The following is a 14,977-nucleotide window of genomic DNA, read 5'->3' as shown; positions in this document are numbered from 1 at the left end:
CGGAATACGCTGGCGAAGCACCAGTGGACGGATAAGCTCCAAATCAAAATATTTTGCAAAGGAAACGGTGTAGAATGTGTAAGTTATAGAACATATCGCTAGCAACTGTGTTACTAGCCCCCACTAGTAATATTTTCTCACCACAAACTGCAAGTTTTGTACAAATATTGATACTATAAATTATACATATAACAGATAGGGCACGTCCCTATCTGTTATATGTATAATAGATTCATAATTAGTTAGTTAATAAGCATAGGAAGTTCATCATGGATCATGTCGCATGCAAATGTGGGTAAGAATATTCTTACGTACCTAATAGCAAATGTTTTACCAGAATTGTTAACATACTGACAGCTCTCCCCATATATATCGGCAATGGTAACCATCGTCATGATGGACACGTCATCGTTGTTACGTGACGCCTCTGGTACGCTAGCATACCTGAGTAGCCTGTAATTTCACTGCCATAATTCTCTCATATAAAACTTTTTTTTTCAGTATCTTTTTTATGTAATATAATTGATAATCAAGCTGACGGTCCACCTGACGTAAGTGTAAGTAAGGTCGCCTATATACATGAACAGCACTACGGACATTAGGTGGTGCCCACTCTTAAGTACTAAAATTACATAACTCTTATCCTGTAATTTCACGAACTTATCGCACCCCTCAATCGAAACAGTTTACAAAGCAAATTGCTTGGCGTCTGAAATAAATGAGACTAACGTACCCAAGCAGACAACTTTAGGTCTACCTAGGTAAAAAAAACTTTAATACTGTATTTAAATATATGGAGCCAAATGTCGTTACGACACTTGAATGTCAGTACCATACGGCCATATGGTACTCACATTCGTGTGTTGCAACGACGTAGAGGTGAATCCTCCACGTCGGCAGTTGACGATATAACATACATTATTAATATATGTTTTTTTACAAGAGTTACATATATATAGTTTACATTTATACAGTTATCGCCAAACTACTTGACAATTTCTTGGAATAAATGCGCTATTTTTTTTCAATTTCGCTTAATTTAAACTATAATATAGAACTCCTGTTACCTACTACTGCAGACTTGCCATAAAAGCTTAGAGCCGATCATTGTAGCCAATGGTTACTCATGACAAGAACTTGGAACATAGGAAATCACTGGAAAACGACATCAAACATCTAATAACCTATTTTTTAAATGAAGATAACACTTTTTAATATGTGTGAGTCACATCACAAAAACCAATTTACTATTTTTTTTCCAGTAACCTTTTTAGTTTTAACTTACTATATGTTTATCTACTTGAACAATGTGACTACTCATCTGGGATTGCAGTTGTGTCTACACTCCTTATTGTTAAATTTCTTACTCGTATTTATAATATAATTTAATTTATCTATAATCTAATTTAATCACTAATTACCTACGTATCTCAGTATCCATGAGTTTAAACATTTAAGGGCAGGGTTACTTTAACTGATAAAAGGCTGGTTGATTGCGACTTAGATTTCTCATATATTATTACTTAACTAAACCAACAGAGCACCGATTACATAATTGAATATTGACAATTCTACATACATCGTATTATCGCACCGTATTTGAAATACGGGTATGAACGAGACTGAATAAATATTGACCATTAAACAAAGCCACAAAACAAGATTCACACGCGGAGTTTCATTCAGAACAAACAAAATTATTCCGAAAAAAAAAAATAATAAGAAAAGAAAACATATAAATTAATTATTTATTTTTGGGTATTCTTTCGTAATGTTTCATTTAAAAAATCGGATAAAATTTATTGTAAACTTTTTATTACATATTTAAACTTTATTTTAAACGTATAATTAGGAAAAATTCCGGGATCTTACCACGTTCTATGTATTTATTTTTATTGTCCCGATATTTCGGCAGTGTTTCAACCGCCATGACTCATTTCAAGAGGTTAAATAACAAATCTTTTATTATTTTCACGGAGGAATAAGAAGATGTATTTATTAGTAGCTATGTAGATTTACGATGTTATCTTACTATTGTTATCGTACTATATAAGTACTAATCCCTATTGAAACCAACAGAAACACTAGAATACAAAATATTCCAATGCAAATAGAAAATTCGCGTCCTCAGTCATTAAAAACCCTGGACAATTAATACAGCTGTCATATCCCACGCTATGCAGAGCTGGTGTTATAAGTACCTACTACACTGATATACATAAATACTTAGACTTTTTTTTATAAATACATACACAATATACAATACAATACCCAGACCGATACAAACAGTCATATTCATGTATACATGTATGTTTGTAATCACGACGAGAGGAATCGAACCCACGAACATCGGGAGTAAAGCGGTGCTAAATTGCTAGACCACCAATGACGTCAGTCATTAATTCTACAGTTACCGACAAATATTTTCATATAAAATTACTGCCTATAACTACTTATTGTAGGGTACCTAAGATCTAATTGTGTTTTTCTTACTATCAGCAAGAGAGCTAATTGATTTAAGGTATCCTTCTCTTATTCTTAGTCGATATACTATTTATCGATATTGTAAATGATTCTTTTAGATTACTTTATAAATACAAGTATATATGACCAATTGCTAGGATCTATCTTTGTATAAAATATGTTACACATAGACACTTTCTAAATGCCACGTTAAATAACAGATTTCTTCAATTGTTTCAAGTAAATTAGTAACTAACAGAAGAAACTAGTTGGATTGATGGTATGTGCAGTTTTTTTATACCAGGATGGTGACATTCGCGGTAGAGACAGAAAAAAAATAAATGCAGAATTGGTAGAAAGATCGTATATGAAGAAATAATTTCAACTTTCTGTATGTTTACACCAAAGGGAGGAACGGATTTTGTCTGGATACATTTTACTACCTCGCGGAACAATTAAATGTGACGCAAAAAGCAGTATCTCTTCGTCTGAAAGCTATGGGAAAGATTCAGAAAGTGGGAAAATGGGTACCACACGAACTGAACGAAAGGCAGCAAGAAAATCGAAAAACCACTTGCCAAATGCTGCTCGTCAGATTTAAAAGAAAATCATTTCTTCATCGAATAGTGACAGGTGATGAAAAGTGGATATATTTTCAGAATCCTAAGCGTCATAAATCATGGGTGAATCCAGGCGAACCATCAACATCCACTGCAAGGCCAAATCGTTTTGGAAAGAAAACAATGCTTTGCGTTTGGTGGGATCAAAAGGGTATAATATATTATGAGCTACTAAAACCTGGTGAAACCGTTAACACTGATCGCTACCAACAACAAATGATCGATTTAAATCGAGCAATACTTGAAAAACGACCGGAATATGCGAAAAGACAACAGAAAGTAATTTTGCTTCATGATAATGCCCCCTCACACACAGCAAAACGGGTCACGGATACGATCGAGGCGTTCAATTGAGAAATACTAGCCCATGCGGATTATTCTCCAGACTGGGCTCCATCTGATTACCATCTATTCGCATCATTGGGACATGCACTTGCTGAGCAACACTTCGATTCGTATGAAAATGTACGAAAATGGCTTGACAACTGGTTTGCTTCAAAGGAAGAGTTTTATTTTTGGCGTGGCATTCATAACCTGCCGAAGAGGTGAGAAAAATGTATAAATTCCAATGGATCCTATTTTGAATAAAATAACTTTTAAAATTTTCAAAATACAAACATGCAATTTTTACAAAAAAATTCCGGTTTCATACTTCTACACTTATGTAAGTAAGGAAAATGGAATAAATTGCGATTTAACATTTAAGAAGTTCAAATTAAGTATAAGAATTAAACAAAAATACTACCCAACTAGTACTAACCTGGTTAATACAATATTTAGATAGGCATATTAATATAGATATATGTTATACATCATGAAAGTCGTTCAAAGGTAACTCAATTGTACCATATAGATAAGGCAAAGTATCTTGTTTCTTATGTAAAATAATTAAGACAGATTAGAGAATAGTATCTCAGGTAGGTCTTAATAACATTATAAGATAAGATGTAAAATTATAAGATTAAACATAAAACATACTACTAGACTACATAGGAAAAGAGTGGCTACCTATGGGCAAAAACAGGAAATCTTGTAAAAAGATGCAGGAGACCTACACTCATAGAAAGGTCCACAAATAATATAATTGTAACACTAACAAGTAGATCATAAAAAAAACAGTAACCACATTTTACTTTTATTTATAAGAACTTCTGATGGATACGGAAATAAAAAGGCTTTATTATGATTATTATTATTATAAACATAAAATAAATGAGTGGATGGCCTCTACTACAGACAGCCTCATGAAAATAGTGTCAAGAACAGTCTATATTATCTGAAGCGTCTAATTAATCAGCGATCAGTTATAATGTTACAGATCACTGTACAAGAAAGATATATGAATAAATATATTATTGGGGGACTTTATCAACGAAACAGAACTAAAAACAATGATTGCTAAAAATTTTTACTGTGCAAAACAATGGTTATTATATTCTCTGTTCTCTTCGCTGTTCTCTGTTCTCTGTTCTCTGTTCTCTGTTCTCTGTTCTCTGTTCTCTGTTCTCTGTTCTCTGTTCTCTGTTCTCTGTTCTCTGTTCTCTGTTCTCTGTTCTCTGTTCTCTGTTCTCTGTTCTCTGTTCTCTGTTCTTTGTTCTTTGTTCTTTGTTCTTTGTTCTTTGTTCTTTGTTCTTTATTGTACACACACAGGAAAAAAAAATTGCAGTAATAAAATAAAAGTAATGTACAAGGGCGAGCTTATCTCTAAAAAGAGATTTCTTCCAGCAAACCTAGAAAATGTTATAGGATAATTTGGTCATTAGATCAGCCATACATACGTGTACGAGAAAAGAGAAGAAAAAAAGGGGAAAGGAAGACATTAAAATTATATAAATATTAATAAGTCACACTATAAGAAGGAATAAACATACACAAATATATAAATATATAGACATACATAAATTGTACATAAATAATATATAAGGTTTCGGTTAATATATAATTGTAATACATATATATGTATAATAATAACAAGCGGCTTTTAAATAACCAATGATTGCTAAAAATTTTTACTGTGCATTTGTACGAATTAATCTCAGGAACGCGTTCATTGGTTTAATGCTGTTTTTACTTACAATGGTTATTATATTTTGATTTATAAAATTATCGCGGTTTCAGCTAGTTTTAAATAAGTCGCTATAATTAATTATCCTTTACAGTGTGATTGAGAACTTTCAAAGCTAAGTAATCATTCATTTTCTTATAGTAATAAAATTATTTCAAGACAATTCACACAGCAACATGTAGTCCTAAAGCAAGCAGAGCTTGTGTTATTGGTACTAGACAACTAATAAAAGTACATTTCTTTTGTAAATACTTACCTATCATGTACAGAAAACACCCAAACCGTTACTAATAATCATACTCTGAATATGAGTGTTTGTATGGTGCAAGAAATCGAACTCGCGTCCATCGGAAGTAAAGCGATGTGTCAAACCGCTATAACGCCTATGCCGTCACTTCATAATAAATATGTGCATATGGGTAACTACAATTTGTTAAGACATAAATAAGTATTAGAAATGCGAACTATGTTCGTTTGTTTGATATCTTTTCATGACTAAACGGTTAATCTTAATCATTGTATAACGAAGCCAGACATAAGATACCTTTTATGCCAAAAGCTAAATGGGGATGAAATTAGGGGAGAAAGTTTGTGACACGAATTTGTAGACAAAATCTACTAGTAGTATATATAATTCAAATTAAGTGTTGAATATTGAAAGTTTTGGTTACGATTACGGAAGCAAATAGAAACATAAATATTATAGAGTGGCAACTCGATGGAGACGCGTTTAACCTGTTCTATGATTCCATGCGCTTTGATCTCAATATAAAATATAGTGACATAACTAAATTTATAGCATGAAATCAATTATATGCAAATGGCATTGATAAATCATTCAAGTTCATAAGATTAACTGCTTCTCACACACTGTAGGCCGTTATGTAAACTTACTCATCATCTGCTTCTTCCTTATTATATTTATATGAGGTCGGCGTAATATTTTTTTCCCTTTCATTCGTTCGCAGTCATCTCGTTATTTACTCTTTTCTTTTTCTAACGGCTTTAGATGAAACTTTACAGTAGGTAATGTAGGTTACATATAAGAATAACATAGACTCTAAATTTCATGCGGGTGAAACCAGGGCACAGCTGGTACCTAATAATGCTGTTAATACCATAAAATAAGAGACTTTCACTGTGAAAGAAAGTAAGAAATTTTCACTGTGATCACCAGTCTTTTTTTTTAATACGGTCTGGTGCGAATCAGATTCCCACTTCTAGTCCGCGAGCCAGATCTTAATTTCATCAAACATTTGCGCTATCTAGACCCAAGTTAAGCTAGCTAAAGCTTGTGTTATAGGTCCTAGACGACTGATACAAATACAGAGATATTTTTTTACGTTAATACAAAAACATATTATACATGGAAAACACCCAGACCGATACAAATAATCATATTCATGAATAAAATGTTTGCACCGTGCGAGGAATCGAACCCGCGACCATCGGAAGTAAACCGTGATATGCATATAAAATATAGTTATACAAAAATGCCTTATATTTTTCAAAATGACATAAAATACACAACCGATCTAAGTTAAGTAAACTGAGCTGCCTTAATCAGTCCTTTAAAAATCATATTATCTTTCACAATTCTATGACATGATCTCTTACAAAATTTCTATCAAACAAAACGGAATTAAAACTTTGATTATTAAAAAAATCATCACTATTAATTCAGAATTGACAAATACACCTAAATATATAACATCCTTTACATATACATAGCTACATAATGACCGAAATTATTTCTTCCACCATCAGATGTAATCCTAACAATCTTGTACATTTGTAACGATTTTGTCGAATCATCTATCTACAGCATCATTATGATTAGTTTGTACAAGTGAGAAGACAAATTTAGAATGTGTTTATTTTATTGATGGCCTCGGTGATCTAGCGGTTTAGCAAACAGCCTTACTTCCGATGGTTGCGGGTTCGATTCCTCGCACGGCACATACATTTTGTATTCATGAGTATGATTGTTAGTATTGGTTTGTGTGTTTTATATATCTATATATATTTACAAAAAAAAAGATATCTATGTATTTGTATCAGTTATCTATTACCCATAGCACAAGCTTTTATTTTAGCTAGCTTATCTTGTGTCTAGTCGCTGTGTCGTGTGTGTCTGTGTCGCTAGTGTCGCTGAGTGAAATGTCCTGAGATTACCTCATAAAAAACAAAAAGGTGAACAATAATGACACAGAATTAAAACGAGTCATTTATTTAACATTTTGTTCAGTGATCCCGAATCCATAATTTTAGAGATCTGGTAAAAAAATATATAATGCATCCATAATTCTTTATACTACATCATAACACTTAAAAGTCTGTCATAAATCTAGACATAGTAACGATTAACTAACAGCTGAATTCTGTTGTTATATCAAAAGGAACCATCTTAAATTACGTCATATGAATTTCATGACATCCCTTAGTCTTTGTCACAACTGGTCACATTTATGTAACTCCATCTCCGTATTGTGATGTCAACAGCATTTTCGAATTTAGTTCTAATTATATTCATAATTATTGATAAAATTATCATTAATAATTATCATTAAAATGCAATTTTTGGAATGTGACATCACTAAATTTATTACCGTGTCACACTCCGTCGTATCCCTCTCCTCCACTTAATATATGACGTAATTTCACGATCACGAATAGGTGTTTTACACTCTTACTCTTTATTTGCGTCTTGTTTGTATTTTGTGTTGTAACTCATACGAGAGCGTAAATCACAAAGTACATATTTTACAAGTACACATATCATATTATCAAATATATTGGATCGCTATATCAATTAGTCAAATTAAGTTCTGTACAATTGATGTATTTTTTATATTACTACGTTATTATCAAAATTATGTGCCTCGTTATAATGATATTAAAAATACATCAATAACTTCATAAATCAACTGTTATGTATCTTTAATCGAATATATTTGAGGATGTATTATAATAAATTCGATCCGTACACAATCGCTATGTATCCTACTGGTTGTTACCTATAAAAATAAAAATATCATGTTACACATCACCTAAAAATCAAATAGAGCAGTATCATCTTCAAGAGCAGAGGCGGATCTACCTAAGGGCTTTTTGGACTGCAGCTCAGGGCCCTGAAGATACAAAGGGCCCCCAGTCACCACTGAAATGATATTTAGAATATAAAAAAATATCTAGAATGTTAAAAAAACCCTATCATAAGGTTGTCAACCATGATCAATCAATCAATCAACCCATGCAAGTGCGCGTCTATCGAAACGGGGATTTTCGAGCCGCTTGTTTTTGGTCGGTGAATTTTTTCAGTTGAGTAATACAATTAGGTAGGCCACTAAGTAGATTTAGCCTAGAGCACCACAAATTCACTATCCGCCCCCGTTCAAGAGTCTACAGTTTAATTAACAATACATCTTTTATGTAGTTGTAATGGCAACCAAGTGGTTGACCTTCCTGATGGTGAATGATTACAATCGTCTATACATGGACATCACGTTATCAAGCGATACCCATAATCACTCATGCGTTGTCACTTCGGAGGACGTAAGATTTTATGCCTCCAAATTCTATAATTTCACTACCATATCTCACCCTTGAACAGAAACTCAGCTTACAAAGCGAGGTGCTTGGCGGCTGAAATAGGTGACACTGAAGTACGCAGACATTTTTTAACAAAATCTTTGTTGGTAAAAATCTATAACAATATACATATAATATAGTATCAGTATCTGTAGAGGACACATTATGAAATTCTGCTCTATTTTTACATACTCATAATAGAAACTATAATTTACAAAATGACTGGTATGTCAAAACTTTATTAAAATTTAATTATTTTGATCTTTGGTCATAGGCATACCTAAATATACAGAGTAATAATAGTATCTATATCTAAAATATCTTTAAACTGTATACGTTCATTGAATACAAAGAAAATATATGGTGCATTTATAACTTAATCCATTTTTTCCATAAAAAAATATTGGTATCAAGAAGAAAACCTTATCAATAATAAAGTAACATCTAGCTTTCTACCAGCTCGCGCTGGACAAATAACAACTACCTATATCAATATGCCATTTTTAGTTACTACTCTTATACATGCTTCCCCACAATTATAATAATTGACATTACACTACAGGTACACCTTTTGTTTTAAGAACGTCGAAAGAATCTAGCTCACTCTATGTATGATCTTTGAGAAAAGTGTAAATTTATCCGCGCCAAATAATCCATAGTAAGCGTATTCTTCATAATCTTAAAAATTATATTTTCTTTGGCTTTTTTGGCGCGGTATTAGCCTATTTGTAAGAGATTTTACTACATTTTAATGTAAAAATCACTATACTGGCAAGAGATTGTGATGTTGGCAATCTTACGTAATTATGGGTAAGTACGGTACTGATTAACACTTAATAACAGTTTAACGGCTATTAAAATATTTACTATATTTTGTTTTTATATTTGATCTATTCTAATGCTGTTGGCCGCAGCTAGCCTTTATAGCATCACTGGACGGATATGGGGGCCAGTGCAAAGAGCACACGACACCCGCGGAAGGACTAAAAGAGTGGCTGAAAGCCAACTCCTGCTCGCCCGTCACCTATTTTATTACTCTAAGCGACTGTTCATGCATTACGCACACAAAATTAACAAATTTATATACTTATGGAGTTACATTTTGATATAGTTAAAATTTGAACTATTTAATATTTACTAATCTTTAAGGCATCTATAAAGCTATAGTCGTTATATTGTAACAGTAAATTCTAATATCATATTTTAAATTTTACTTAATTCAAATATTATATTAAACCCATTTAAATAAGTAGAATTAAATATTTATAACAGAGTGAAGTATTATTTTATACTAAAGTAAAATTTAGGTATGAAAAATGCATAAAGGTTAAAAACATATGAGCGTAGTTCTCATGCAGTGGAATTTAGTACCATAAATTATTGTGGCAAACCATTTTAAGACACTGCTTGTGTTTTAAGTACGGATTATACAATAAATTTGCTATACTATAAATTCAATGTAGTGGACTTAATCTAGTTGATGAGCACTTGTTACTAATCTGGTGGTCTAGTTCTTGGGGATTCATCACCAAAACAATGTTTATGTGCGGGGTCCTTATAAGAATTCTCATGTAGTACACTATGAGAGCTAGTACGACATTTTGTTAAACACAGTTCATAGTCGTCAGTCAGAGAACGAAATAATACATTCTCCTCTGCAGACAGCTTTGACAGTACCAATTCTAGCATGTCTCTCTGAAAATAACAAACATATACATATATATTATAAATAAACATTTCACTATAGGCATTATTTTATACAATATCATGTTTATGGATCTATTATATTTCTGTAACCACTTGGACAGGTTGACATTACATGCTGTGTTCTAGGTTAAAGGCTTTATTAGGCCAGTAAACAACTGGAGGAATATCACCTAAATTCTCCAGAGTGACAAGGCAAGTGTCAAAAGACATTATTTTATCAAGGCCATAGTACCTACAGTTCATGTCTATAGGCCTACAGTTACCACTTTTCATAAGGTGAGTCCTCAGCTTGATTGTAGTTCTAATTAAATAATAAATATACTACATTGTCTATATTAATAACAAAATAAAACAATGTACGAACCTTTCCAGGATCTAAACAACAAGACACACAGTACTCATATATGATACAACAGTTATTTTCTCTACAACTCTCACAACTATATCTGTGTGTAGACTCAGCGTCTATATCACAGCAGCCATTCTTCAAAACATCAGTCCTTTGACAAACATTGCCTGAAAGATACAATGATTACTGTTACTTATAATAATGGGAGATAATTTAAACTCTCTACATTTTCAAGCTCAGGACTTCTCTTGACTTATTCTTAATTTTCTTCTTACTCTTGCTTGTACAGCTATTCTTAGCCATATTTAAAAAAATTACATGGTAAGTCGAAAACTAACTCAAACATCAAGAAATAAAAAGCAAAACTTTTTTAATGTATTTCATTTTCTACCTACAATCAATCCTTGAACTAATAACATAACATATATAACTTTTAAATGTGAGATCAAATAACAGAATGGAGGATTTTCTGATTAGGATGCTTCATGTATATGGACTTTCATTAATGAACCAAGGGAAACCCAAGGGATATTATCCTCAGTATAATATATTACTCCTATTAGATGATGTTTATATGTGACTTTGAGGAATATTTTTGTTAGGAGAAAAACTGAAAATAAATTTCTAACTTTCATACTAAACGGTAACCTTACAATATCTCTATAACCCTACAATATAGAAGTTTTTAACAGCTAGCATTTACAGGTTTACCGAAAGATAGGTGAGTGCAGATGGCATGCCAAACCCTTTGACTTTATTTGTTTCAAATCATATCTTTACCTCTGTCATCAACCAATAATTGTTTCCCTTGTACTGAATTTCTACACATAAATTGGTTGATTGTATCATTGTGTTCTTGCAATGTCCTCCAAATAAATGGTTTTCTTTCTATTGATATATCTTGGTAAATCATATGTCTGGTGTTACTCTGGAAATTAAATACACAAACAGTATAAAGACAAATGTACACGAATGTAAGCAATGTAAGCAATGTTCAGCAGAATAAAATAGATTCTTAAATTAAGTTTCTAAATTTATATTAAAATCAGTTTTTGGTTGAAATAATGTGATATTTGAAACATCTATTATACATTTTTATTAAATAATTAACTTACAAATATAAACCTAGCATAGTTATATAATTAACTAGCTACTCGCCCCGGCTTCGCACGGGTGTACATGTATTATATATATAAGTTGTCAATTGCGTTTTGTTATTTCAAGTCTGATTCTTTTTTGTTATACCATGTTTTATAGTGACTGACGTTTCATGTCAAGTCACACGGGAATGCTGTCGAACGGGATAAAAAGTATCCTATGTCCTTCTCCTGGCTCTAAACTACCTCCCTGCCAATTTTCAGCTAAATCGGTACAGCCGTTCTTGAGTTATAAGTGGAGTAACTAACATGACTTTCTTTTATATATATTAATTATTATTGCCTTAACCATTAAAAGTAATATATCATAATTATAAAAGGTTGCTATACATATCCACATTATTATTATTATTATAAAAAATGAAACATTTGTATTTTTGAATATTTGTAACAAATACACTGAGAACTACTGCACAGAATTTTCCTCTCTGAATAACATATGCTAAAATAGGATCCCTACTATACTAATTTAAACATTACATTACATTGATACCAAAACTGTTCAAAGAATAAATGTTCTCCTGTGCCATAAAGCCTGGATTACTAGCATTAAATGTACAATTAGTTAAATAAAACTTTATTAGGTCACATACTTGAATTTTTATTTGTCTTCTAGTAACAAAAAAAAAGGTTAATTTAAGTATAGTTTAATCATTATTAAATAAGTAATTATTAATATGCTTATTTTTCCTATTAACACTACAAGTACTGATGAACGTAAATAGAAATTACTAACCTCTCGTAAAAAACTGACGATGCAATAAGTCAGTGAAGACGCAAATATTATGCCCAATACTAATCGCCTTCGAATAAACCTGACTAAAGCCGCATACCACATCTTATGTATAATGTTTGCTCTACTAGTGCGTATGCAAAATCTAATATTAAGCACATATAAATGAAAAAACAAGAACATTTTCGTTCAGACGTAGCTTGGTAACATCGTAGTACCAAGCAGAACTTTCTCCCAAACCATTTTATAACAAAGTAAAGCACTATGGTTCAATTACAATGTGTTAAAAAAGATTGTAATAAAAGGATAATTATGTAAAACATGTTTCTTATTAATTTAACTATATCTATTATTGTACCAAAATAATTGTAAATAATCTCTAATATTCTATATGAAGCTACCAGACGTCAGTTTTTTTCCAGTCAGTCAGTTTAGTGTTTACCAGAAGTCAGTTGGACAGTCAGGACGACGACTTTGACGCTGACAATATATGTATGTTCATATAGAGCGTAGTGATTACTTACTTAGTGGTCTGAGGTCTTAAGTAAGAAGGGTTCAAATTCGTAAGGCTCATCATGAATTCATGACTCATCTTTATTACATGATATAAATACCTGCAAAATCTTAAATCTTATTATATATATATACCATAGCTAAGTTTGTACAATATTCATCAATGGTTCAAATGGTTTTATTATTAAATTTTACTTTTGAATTAGATGTTTATATTATAATTTGAGTACTATTTGAGGAAGTTAAATTTATTAATTAAATTAATTAACTAAATTATCAATGAAAGAAATTTTACTATTTTCAGGGACATTAGACAGTGATCTTTTCGGCCAGAAATATTATTGTTTTCATTTTCCTTTCCGATGTGACCAATATCTACAACTGTTCCAAGTTTGAAACTGATAACATTAGTGGGCAAGAGGAGACGAACGAAGCAATAAAGTCGCTGTATGTAATGATTTCTTTTTTCTGTTATGGATCGAAACACAGAGTTTGTGTTTTCAGTGGGTAGTTTTAACGTGATTTTTTTCCGTCTGGCTATTTACAAAGTGAGCAAAAAAAGGACCATGATGGTAGAGTGTAAACCATCAGAATTGGGTAATTTAACACCTAGTTAAAATAGCTACCACTAGTTCTGATGATTCACAATTAATATCGCTATTAAAGTGGCTAAGTTTTAAAAATATAATCAAATGTTCTAAGGCATTCACTTTATCATAGTTTATTTGCTCTTTGACTGCCTACTATGAAATAAAATTAACAGATATTCAATAAAAACATGCTCGGAATTTATATTCCTCATTTCCAATGTCATTATTGAGATACGTCTTATTTGTAAAGCAGTTAGACATAATTACGGCGACTAAAGATAACTTGGTGTTAAATGACCAGCAGAGAACTATTATTGACATATCTAATAAATGGACACACGCAGGTAAGCTACGTGTTTTGGATTTTCATTTTCAGTTTCAGCAGTCGCTCTCAGTCGTGAATCGGTCGAAGGGAGAGATTCACGTTTTATCTCTCCTGTGTATAGCGCTATGAGTTTTCCGACCAGATGAAAATGTTTCCGTGAAATCGATACAATACTTAAGTACATTACAGTCATTTATTAAAGATATAACAATAAAGTTTTGTGACACTTTAAAGGTGTATCATTAATATTAGTCATATGTATTTTTTTTTTTTGTAAAATATGAGAATTGTAACTTAGTAGGTTTAATATAAGATGCTCTTATTAGTGATTCATAAAGAGATTTTGATGGATTGTTCAACATTGTCTTTTTAATTTATTTTTAATATTACAACGCCATTATGAAAGGTAAGACGAACGTATTATTGTATTAGATAGTTGGTACATCTAACTTAACGATTGTGTGTTAATTTTGGACCGTTATTATTTATGTAAATATATATATCGTCATGTCTAAGTAGTACCTACATATCTTAGATATATTAGGCGTATCTTACATAATGCGTGACAACTTGACTACCTATATCTGCACTTTCTATTAGACACCTACTTCACGTAAAATGTAGGTACTAAACAAATACTTAATTAACTTTTACATGCGTTGTTATTCTACCCTGATAGATGACAAATGCATGCGCAATTTAATTCACCTAATGTAAAAATAACAACAATAACGCAGGAAAATTAAAAGCAACTTGGTATAGAGATTAATAAAACAAATGAATTCTTATTAGTTCTGCCACAGATAATATAGATAATATTGCATAGTTTCTAAAGAGATTTATTAAATGTTGATAGTTTTAAAA

At 31.6% G+C, this 14,977-nt stretch overlaps 2 protein-coding genes across 2 annotated transcripts in view; one reads left to right on the top strand and one right to left on the bottom strand.

Moving 5' to 3' along the window:
• Window positions 1-9,703: 9,703 nt before the first annotated feature.
• Window positions 9,704-13,068, bottom strand: LOC131845601 (SREBP regulating gene protein). Its single transcript, XM_059194680.1, has 4 exons — window positions 12,689-13,068; window positions 11,576-11,723; window positions 10,811-10,962; window positions 9,704-10,434 (listed from the first exon to the last, which is right to left on the bottom strand). Exons 1-4 carry the CDS (start codon window positions 12,866-12,868, stop codon window positions 10,234-10,236), a joined length of 681 nt encoding a protein of 226 aa, XP_059050663.1. The 5' UTR covers window positions 12,869-13,068; the 3' UTR covers window positions 9,704-10,233.
• A 937-nt stretch (window positions 13,069-14,005) lies between these two features.
• The window catches only part of LOC131848137 (protein singed wings 2), a 48,187-nt gene continuing 47,215 nt past the window's right edge, over window positions 14,006-14,977 (top strand). The window contains exon 1 of the mRNA XM_059197904.1: window positions 14,006-14,132. Within this exon, the coding sequence (XP_059053887.1) occupies window positions 14,006-14,132 (127 nt within the window). The remainder of the gene's footprint in view (window positions 14,133-14,977) is intronic.

The sequence above is a fragment of the Achroia grisella genome, unplaced genomic scaffold (genome assembly GCF_030625045.1).
Source record: "Achroia grisella isolate CSIRO2021 unplaced genomic scaffold, CSIRO_AGI_Agris_v1 utg109, whole genome shotgun sequence".
In the NCBI taxonomy this organism is placed as follows: Eukaryota; Metazoa; Arthropoda; class Insecta; order Lepidoptera; family Pyralidae; genus Achroia; species Achroia grisella.
The sequence above is the reverse complement of the archived record's forward strand: the minus strand, read 5'-3'. Positions and strand labels throughout refer to the sequence as shown.

What these genes read in the sequence shown, in the direction of transcription:
- LOC131845601 (XM_059194680.1), bottom strand. Translation starts at nt 12,868, where the DNA reads ATGTTCTTGTTTTTTCATTTATATGTGCTTAATATTAGATTTTGCATA. An exon ending in ATTATTGGTTGATGACAGAG is followed by an intron (nt 10,963 to 11,575) that starts GTAAAGATATGA and finishes TGTATCTTTCAG; the next exon opens with GCAATGTTTGTCAAAGGACT. An exon ending in GTTGTTTAGATCCTGGAAAG is followed by an intron (nt 10,435 to 10,810) that starts GTTCGTACATTG and finishes TGTTATTTTCAG; the next exon opens with AGAGACATGCTAGAATTGGT.